Source organism: Morone saxatilis, unplaced genomic scaffold (assembly GCF_004916995.1).
Source record: "Morone saxatilis isolate NCDOM2014 unplaced genomic scaffold, NCSU_SB_2.0 Contig18, whole genome shotgun sequence".
Taxonomy (NCBI): Eukaryota; Metazoa; Chordata; class Actinopteri; family Moronidae; genus Morone; species Morone saxatilis.
This window is the reverse complement of record NW_023339740.1, coordinates 17,999,465-18,008,789: the sequence shown is the minus strand read 5'-3', so window position 1 is coordinate 18,008,789 and position 9,325 is coordinate 17,999,465. Positions and strand designations below refer to the sequence as shown.

At 41.1% G+C, this 9,325-nt stretch overlaps 1 protein-coding gene across 1 annotated transcript in view; it reads left to right on the top strand.

Annotated features, from left to right (window-relative positions):
- syn2b (synapsin IIb) overlaps positions 1-9,325 on the top strand; it is a 73,849-nt gene that overhangs the window by 62,942 nt on the left and 1,582 nt on the right. The window contains exons 7-12 of the mRNA XM_035661748.1: positions 14-156; positions 726-800; positions 2,197-2,299; positions 5,656-5,832; positions 6,133-6,199; positions 9,000-9,322. Of these exons, the coding sequence (XP_035517641.1) occupies positions 14-156; positions 726-800; positions 2,197-2,299; positions 5,656-5,832; positions 6,133-6,199; positions 9,000-9,322 (888 nt within the window). The remainder of the gene's footprint in view (positions 1-13; positions 157-725; positions 801-2,196; positions 2,300-5,655; positions 5,833-6,132; positions 6,200-8,999; positions 9,323-9,325) is intronic.

Sequence of the window (9,325 nt, the reverse complement as noted above, 5' to 3'; positions counted from 1 at the left end):
TATTCCTCTGTAGGTTAAAGTGGACAATGTGAGTGACTTCCAGGACATTGCAAGTGTTGTGGCCATCACTCAGACCTACTGCACTACAGAGCCATTTATAGACGCCAAATACGACATCAGGGTCCAGAAAATCGGCGCCGACTACAAAGCATACATGTGTGTTAGAGTTTTCTTTCACATATTGTGTGTTCATGTGTGTACTGTACAATAAGCAAAGTTTGTGTTGTGCAGGGGAATGGTAGCATATGCATTTGCTTTGATAGAGCATGAACTTAGCCACGTGAAATTTAAAATCCTCATTTACCCTTACATGCATGGGTGTTTATTCAAACATTCCTACATAGCTTTAGTGCCCTGGCACATATAATGCAGATTAAGCCATATATTAAAATCATATTGCTTGTAAACTTTTCAGAACATATTAACAATAACAGTCACAAAATATGTATGTTTTTAGCAGTAAGGTTGAGGCAATTATATAAGGTTCTCTCATCAGTCCTGACTCTTGGGACCACTACTTGGTCACTATCCTGATCCTGAAACAATGTTTTTTATCATTTTCTGACATTCTGACACCAGAACATTGTTTGTGTGTGTGCTTAATCGAATGAAATTTATGAATTAGACAGGCTGTAAATCTCTATTGCCTGTGTTTCATCATTTCTACAAGTGAAGGTTTTTGTCTCTAATAATTTAACGCGCAATTTGCTCTTGCTCTTTTCCAGGCGAACATCCATCTCTGGTAATTGGAAGAGCAACACCGGATCTGCCATGTTGGAACAAGTAGCCATGACTGACAAGTGAGCACCGCTTCCGCATTAGTGATGCTCAGGCTGTCCTTGTGTTATGTCACTATTAGTCACATTGCCCTCACACATGGATAAACACACAGATGTTTAAAAATCAGTTGATGTTTTCAGTGGACAGTGCATACATTTTCTAACATGTATCGTGTCTTTGTACACATAGAATACTAGTTTGTCGAAGGTCGTTCTCACATTGAGCTGCTCTTCCAATTGCTAAAATCTGGATTATGCACCTCTTTCACAGCATGTATTTTGACCTGTACCAGCGGGAATGCTCAGGTGTAACTGATAACGTTAATAATGCATGCTGTCTTACTGGCATGGCCTATAAAGACACCAAAATGGAACAGAGCCTCATAAATGATAAGTTACAGCTACAACAAGTGAAAAGGTCAGCTGTGAAAAATGTCTATAGTCAGATATAGGGGTAGTGGAGTGGTATTGTTTGTAGTGTCATTACTGCACCAACGTCCACATGCAGCACCACTGAAATACAGCTGAAGAATTGATGCATAAATACTATCCTGAAGGATCCAAAGTAGTTTTTTTGCTTTTACATACATTTCCAACTTTTAGCTCAGTTTGCTCATTTTTGAACTCTCCAAACCTTACCCTGCCACTTACACAAGCTCTTACAAAATCAGGCACTCACCACTTGTCCTCATCAAAGTCAATCTTTTCAATTATTCCCTGACCTAACCGCTGTAATGTTTTACACATTCCTGCACAACTGAACAGCCTTAAAAACAGATATATTGTACATATTTTTGTAATTACTATATTTCTTCATATTTCCTACTGTAAATGTTTACTTTTTATATTGATTTTTATCTTGTTTATTTTATCTTTGTTAATTGTTATGCACCAAAATACAAAAAGACAAATTACTTGTATGTGAAAACCCTTGGCAATTAACCAGATTCTGATTCTAAAAACATTAACATCATAGAAGGCTTTCTTTAATCTATATTATGTTCAGTTCTCCAGACAGAAAGTCTTTACAGATGCTGCTGCAGCAAAAGCTCCTTTATAGTCAATATTGGTCCCAGAGCTAGAGAGGTTCTGTAACAGGTTTACTGTCAGGCTAAATGCCCTGAAGAGCAACGGTTGCACGGACATACTGCACTGAAGTGATACATAGTCAAATATAGTCAATATTATTGATAGTGTGTAAGAACAAAAATATTTTTTTAATAAACTAAGCAAGATGTTGTGAGGCAGGAATATTTTCAGTCCTGCTTAATACTGCAAATACCTGCGACTCTTCTTGTCCCTTCTCAAATGCCAAAATTGCAACTTAGCAAACTAGTAATTGTATATAGGCTACTGTAGTGGTAGCCTGTTTGCTGTTAACGGATTATGACTCTAATCCATTTTCCCTATGTGACAGGTATAAGCTATGGGTTGATACTTGTGCAGAGATCTTCGGGGGACTGGATATCTGTGCTGTCAAAGCCATCTGTGGCAAGGATGGTAATGACTACATCACTGAGGTGAGAAAAACACGTAAAGAAGTGAGGGGTGGAGGGAGGGAGGACGGAAACTCGGAAAAGGGATTCTTAGATTGAGCGAGGTACTACATCAAATCAAACAATCAAACAATCGAACAGTTTACAGCTGCGATATTATCTCTGCATCACTGTATTTATTGACTCCTGCCTTTTGTTTGGAAACTTTCACCATGTTGACATCAGCCTGTGAGAGTTGTGTTTCATAAGGAGTACTAATAAGGTCTTTGAGTCTTAAATTTAGCATGTCTGGCCTAATTTACACTGCTGGGGCCTTAGATTGTCTGGCTGGGAATAAACTGATTGAACCTAACCTGAATACACATTATGAGCTTGATAACAGCTGGTGATGTTTCAACAATTATGGTAATATGGTAATCTCTATGGCCCACCCATGTCAGTATTTGTTCCATTTGTCTCTTTATGTGTCTGTCTTTCTCAACAAATTGTTGTGTCGTTTCGATTATTTTTCCCCTCTTGTTTTTCACTCTGTTTCTTTCCATCAATTTGTCAGCATATTGGTTTCATGTTTCAGTCTTTAGTCTTGAAGTCATGACCGCAACGGTTGTGAATAACACATTTATGTAGGAATGTGCTCTGCTGTAATAATACCTTTCCTTTTAAGTCAAGTGGTTACGTCTCAGTATGGAAAATTGCTAAATACTCTGATTCCATCATCATCAGTGAATACTTTAGGAGCTTTCAAAGGCAAGCAGGAGATTACGCACACCATATGATGATATTAAGATTGAGAACATGTCACTGTTATGTGGGGTAGTTTCTACCTATCTATTTCAGTTCTGCCTCTAGGCAACAAAGACCAAATACAAACACTGTGACACAGCTGGTAGAGTTCAGTCAGAAGAGGCAGGTCAGGAGTGGACAACCAATCTCAATGTAACATGCAGCTGGTGTGTAGTGATGGCAGCCAGGAGGAAATCTGTGTAGTGAAGAAGCAAGAAGGACTGTTCAGGTGGGCAGGACTGTGGAGGCTCCGTAAGGTTCAGGTTCAGACAGAGAAACAGGTTCAGACAGTGTCACGACTCAGGAAATGCAGGCTACAAGGGAAGGACCCAAATGCAGACAGACAGGAAGAGTTCAGGGGTGTGGGGGAAGTGGGAGTGTGGCTGGAGGGAGAGGCAGAATGTGACAGACAGACAGAGACACTTTCAGGTTCAGAGAGACAGGATCAGGCCCAGAGCCAACGTGACAGACAGATTCATGCTCAGATAGAGAGACAGGTTGGGGCTCAGACAGACAGATCCATGCTCAGATAGAGAGACAGGTTCAGGCTCAGTGTTTCAGGCTCAGATAGAGAGAGATTGGGGCTCAGACAGACAGATCCATGCTCAGATAGAGAGACAGGTTCAGGCTCAGTGGTTCAGGCTTAGATAGAGATGCAAGTTAAAATAAAGAGACAAGCTCAGGTTTGGATTTAGAGATGGGTTCAGGTTCAGATAGAGAGATGGGATCATACCCAAACAAAGAAACAGGGTGGGGCCCAGGCAGACAGATTTATGCTCAGATAGAGAGACAGGTTCAGGCTCGGTGGTTTAGGCTCAGACAGAGACGCAAGTTCAAAAAGAGAGACAAGCTCAGGCTTGGATTTAAAGACAGGTTCAGGCTCAGACAGAGACAGGATCAGGCTCAGACAGAGAGACGGGTTCAGGCTCAGATAGAGAGACAGGATCAGGCTCAGATAGAGAGACAGGATCAGGCTCAGACAGAGAGACGGGTTCAGGCTCAGATAGAGAGACAGATTCAGGCACAAACAGAGAGGGGATCAGACAAAAAAGAAGAAACTAATAGAGAAACAAGGACTCTGTACTTGAGGGAAAGTGGATTCCTGTCCAGCTGGATTGGATGGACAGTGGAGTCTCAGGAGTGCTGGGCAGTTAAGACACTAGAGCACTGAGAAGTGTAATGACTGCAGAATGACTCCCAGAAACCAGTGGAGTCATACTTGCACCCAGAGGCTCTACGTTGATTTAAACCCAAAAATATGACAAGCCTACAAATGATCCTTGTGAGACTCAGGGTGGCTTTCTGCTGGGGGACCTGGGAACAAGACAGCAGAGGCGGAGAGGGCATAAACAGGATGGCTATCCAAAGGGGACAAAGGCACAGGACTAGAGAGCAGCGAAGCAGGTAGAGAGCTAGCCTACGCAGAAGTAAGCAGAGAGTTAGTCAAAAGGGAAACTCTGGAAGTACCAGGTAGAACTGAAAGATATTGGAGAAGAACTGGGAGACTTGGGATCTGGAGCAGGCCCTAATTTGGCCATAGGACTGAGCTGTTGAGTGGCCAAGATTTCTGCCAGCCCAGGGAGCAACTTGACAAGCCAGGGTTTATAGGACACAAGCTGGAGTGCTATAGAGAGAGCTGTTTCTCTCTGGATGCATTTTGGCAGTAGGTACAGAGCCACTCAGTGGTGTAGGTCAAGTCAGCCGCCTCATCCATGGAAAAAGCTGGGTCAGCTAGGTCAGTTTTTGTCAGAATTGTGGCAGCTGGCAATGAGTAGCTCAACCAAAATGTAGATAGTAATATATATGGTTAAAGACCCTGTTTGCTATGTTTGAATGTCATAAAACAATCTTGCAGTTGGTGATGGGATGGCAGTTAAAAAATCCGACAGGTAGAAGTTTAAGGCAATAACTCCAAAGCTATGGCCACATGGTAACACAGATGCATTGGCAGCAAAAAGTCGTAAACTGAGGTTTACATAGAGTAAACAGGTAAGACAGGTAGCTGAATAGTTTAGATGACTGGCAGGAGCTGGAAACTCCAGAAGGACAATGAGGGGAGAAGTAAGGCATGAAGTTTGGATGATTATGATTACAAATCCCAGTAAGAGAGTCTGAGGCTGAAGAGGGAGGAGAGAGAGATGATACAGGAGCCACAAAGACACCAACGCCCAGTCACTGTGGTATAAGCAATGTCTCTTAAAGTTTGAAGTAGCCTGACTGTCAGAATGAAATAATCAGTAGTTTGGTGGACGATAGATTAGATAATGAAGTGGAAAAAGAAATGAAAAACATGTCTCCCGATGAGTCATCTCCACTGGAAAAGTGTTTTGGTTTTTAGTATCCATAAAAAGCTTACCCATATAAATCAAGACTGACCATTCTACACAAATTTTCTATCTGAGTGAACAAGTTATAGTTACAGTTACACCAGAGACTTTTTACCACACATGAAGTGTGCTACCGTGCTGTTTAAACCTCCTTTGTTTGTCTGTCCTGATTCTGTTGTCCAGTCTGGGTCAAAAACATTTCAGTCAAGTAACCTTTTAAATAAAAAAGCACACATTTTGTAATACACTGACTGTGCCTCCTTTGTCCAGGTTGTGGGTTCATCTATGCAGTTGATTGGTGATCACCAGGCAGAGGACCGTCAGCTCATCTCAGAGGTGGTGTTGGCTAAGATGAACCAAGCACTGCTTGCCAGGTCATCTAGTGCTTCCCGTTCACCTGCTCGCTCCCCTCAAGGCCAGAAGCCAACTACTGTGCAGCCCCAACAGGTAGAGGCTGTATGAAATGAAATGCATACCCCACAAAACCTGTGCATTTGTAATGGATTACCTAAAATAAATAGCTACAAAGACCCGTGCTCATACAGCGTTTGCTTCAGTTCTCCTTGAGAGTATAAGGAGAGGCAGAATCCAAGGCGTTAATGCATGGAAATCATTTTGCTGTAGCCTCTCACAGTTCACTGCTGATTATTTACCAGAACCTGCTTTACCATGTTTGCCTTTCTTCCCACTCTCCTTCTCTCTTTGTTTTTCTTTCTATCTTTCTCCCGCCCCCTGAATCTCCCCCAGAGTGCTGCCCTTAAGGAAGGACTGGCAGATCCAAACAGGACCTCGGGCCAGCGCCCTCAACCTCAAGGTTGTCTGAACACTGTTCTCCATTGTAATACAAGTGCTGCCAATGTAGGACCAAAGCATGTCTAGGAACTCAGAATCAGTCGTGGGACAGTGGTACACATTAAGTATCCCTTGTTTGAAAGAAATATAACACCTTCTCTGTTATAATAATCACTGTAATCAGGAAAAAAAACTTCCCAGAAAAAGTTTTCTAATGCAAGTTAACTGAAAGATTTAACCTGTCAACAAGTGAGCTTTAGAGATGCTGGTAGGCAGATTTGAGGGAAGCAGGCCAGCTGTTTCCAGTCTTTGTGCTAAGCTAGGCTAGCTAGACTGCCATCAAACTTCTCTTTTAATTCTTGGCAAGAAAATGAATGTCTATTTCCAAAAACTATTTTTTTTAAGGATGAGAGCAGTTTGTATTTTATTGGCATCCTTATCTCTGTTCCTTGAAGGTAACACTGTCAATCGTCATTGCCTTAAAATGAATGCTCTGGCACTGGTTTCGGTGTGGTGTTGACAGTGATTATCACTGCAGTAATTTGGGTCCAAGAAAAGAAAAAGATGTTGAACTTTTATCACTTGAATTAACAAGCAAATGTACAGCACAGTGCATTTAGCCAGCCTGTTTAGTGTAATTGCAGCCATAGTGTCTGTGTTGGTGTGGTGATATTTGTGCTCAGGGCTGATGTGTTAAAACTAAATGTGCCTACTAAAAGCAGTGGTGAAACAGCGCATAACATGGTCAATTAACAAAGCCATTATTATTGGAGTTGTACTGTTTGTGTGAGTGTGTTTGCATGTTTGTTTATTATTTTGAATTCCTTTTTTTGTCATTTTGCATGGATGTGGAAAATGCCCGATACGCCATGTCGTGTTTAATGTATTTGTGCTGGTTGTTTTAGAGATGCTAGCTTTTTATGTTTCACAGGAATTGATAGAGATTAACATGTGCCTACAGTGTTGATATGTGCAGATTGTAGTTTAATGTATCTATATCTGACATTAACAACCTTGCCTTTCAAAGACAATAATCTATCACAAACAGAATCATTGGACAGTGGCAGACATGAGATTATTTAATAGATGGATGTTCTTTTTATTTTGTATTCATTTTTAAATGGAAAGTAAGATCATTTCTTAAATGTGCTGCTCATGTTCACTGTGCAAGTTCTGCTCAGCTCAGTTGTGTTTCTGTCTTAGTGATGAATGCTTGGCTTTTGGGCTTCCTATCATCTTTAAATCTATACAGTCTTATGGTGCAATTTATGGTAAACAAATACTTTTTTCATTCTGTCAAGCAACAAATCCCCCTTAAGATCTGAATGTTTTGTGAATAACTGCTTGGTGTTGTCTTTGATTGGAATTTAACCTTAATTGTTTATGTTATAATACCTGAGACAAAGTGGCTTTATACGGTACACAATACCTATTTTTCTTGGCAATTGTAAAACCTAGTTACGTGAGTAATGAAAAGTTTCAAAGAAAATAAGCATCTTTTTTCTTTTTCTGCATGAGCATTACTAATTTGCTTGGAACACTGAACCACTGAATTACTGATATTTGATCTTCATACTTCATCTGGCTACGAATATTAGTCATCTTAATCTTTCCTGATTGATATAAAGAGATGTTGTTTAGTGCAAACTCACGTCAGAGGCCTTTTACCTTTTTTGTTTGTTGACTTGCATGGCTGAACTGCCTAAGATAAAGCAATGACCCAAGTGAAAATTTAATGTAATAGCAGTAAACAAATTGTATGTATAATTATAAAGTATGTATACTGTATATAAACAAACGTGTTGTGTCCAAGCAAATTCTTATTGTGTCACCCTTTACAAATTGTGTTTGTACAAATGGTATTTTCTTTGGTTTTTATGTGCCGTGAGTCCCAAGCAACCATTGGGATGCTTTATGACAAACTCTGATAAAACGTAAGACTTATGGCCATTTAGCTGCCTTACAATAATGTCTGGGATGAATTTTCATGAAGGTCTTGTAGTGGTCATATCATGAGATCAAATATGGCCGTATAATGTCAGTAAAAATCAATTAACTCAACATATAGATGTATATAATAAACATTAATTAATATACAATTACCAAAGAAACATTTGTAAAGAGGCTTTAACATTTAATGGACATACCCAACTGTAATCCTGGAAGGTGGATTATCAGCCATTGGAAACTCATCCCTGCCCAGTCCCTTCCTTCTCCGCATGTGTAATCACTTTTGTCTTTTGTGGTGCATGATTGGTTGCTTTGCTGCTTGCGTTTGAGTCACTGGGTTGTTTGAAACCAATATTCTTTCTTGGTTGTATCATCTCTCCCCGACTTTCTCCTTTACTCTCGTCCTCTCTTTTTACCACCACCACGCTTCCTCCTCTCACGAGTTGTTGTGCATAAAAGCAACTAACACTTGGCATGATAGGCGAGTCACCACACCTCCTCTTAACTGTTGATCTGCTGCCCCCTGCTGGTCATTGCAGTTCAGACATTCAGAGCCTGCTTTGCACCAGTCTGTTCTTGACAGATGAGTTGGTTAGGATATCTATGAATGTGAGAGGTCATTATGTGAATGGGCATGTATAGACTTAAGCTCATTATCTGTATCATGTTCTGCTTTGGTCTTTGGTGAGTGTTAAAGGTGCCTGGTTTTCTAACTGCTGCACTAAAACAACAGGTGCTGGATCTAAGATATAATGATGCTTATTCATGTATCTCCTTTTCCTTTTTTGCTTTTTTTTTGCTTTTCTTGCCTTTATGTGTTATATAGTCTTAGAACTATAATTTGACGCAACTATCTTATGTCAATCTCATAGGTGCACCAGTCAAATCACAGAGTGTAGAGCCATCACCAGAGTCAGCTAAAAGAGCATCTGAACCAGTACCAAAGCCCAGCCAGGCCCAGAAACCTGGTCCAGGTCCAGCTCAGAAACCAGCTCAGGCTCAGAAGCCAAGCCCAGTCCAGAGGGCCACCTCAGTCACGAAGCCTCCAGTGCCGAGGCCTCCCCCAATGACGAGAGCCCCATCCGTCACAAAGTCAGCTCCAGCCCCAGCCAAAGCTTCACCATCATCCCCAGCTAAAGCAGCAGCACCCGCAGCAGCTCCAAGCTCTCCCCCAACCAAAGCAGCAGCAGCAGCAGCA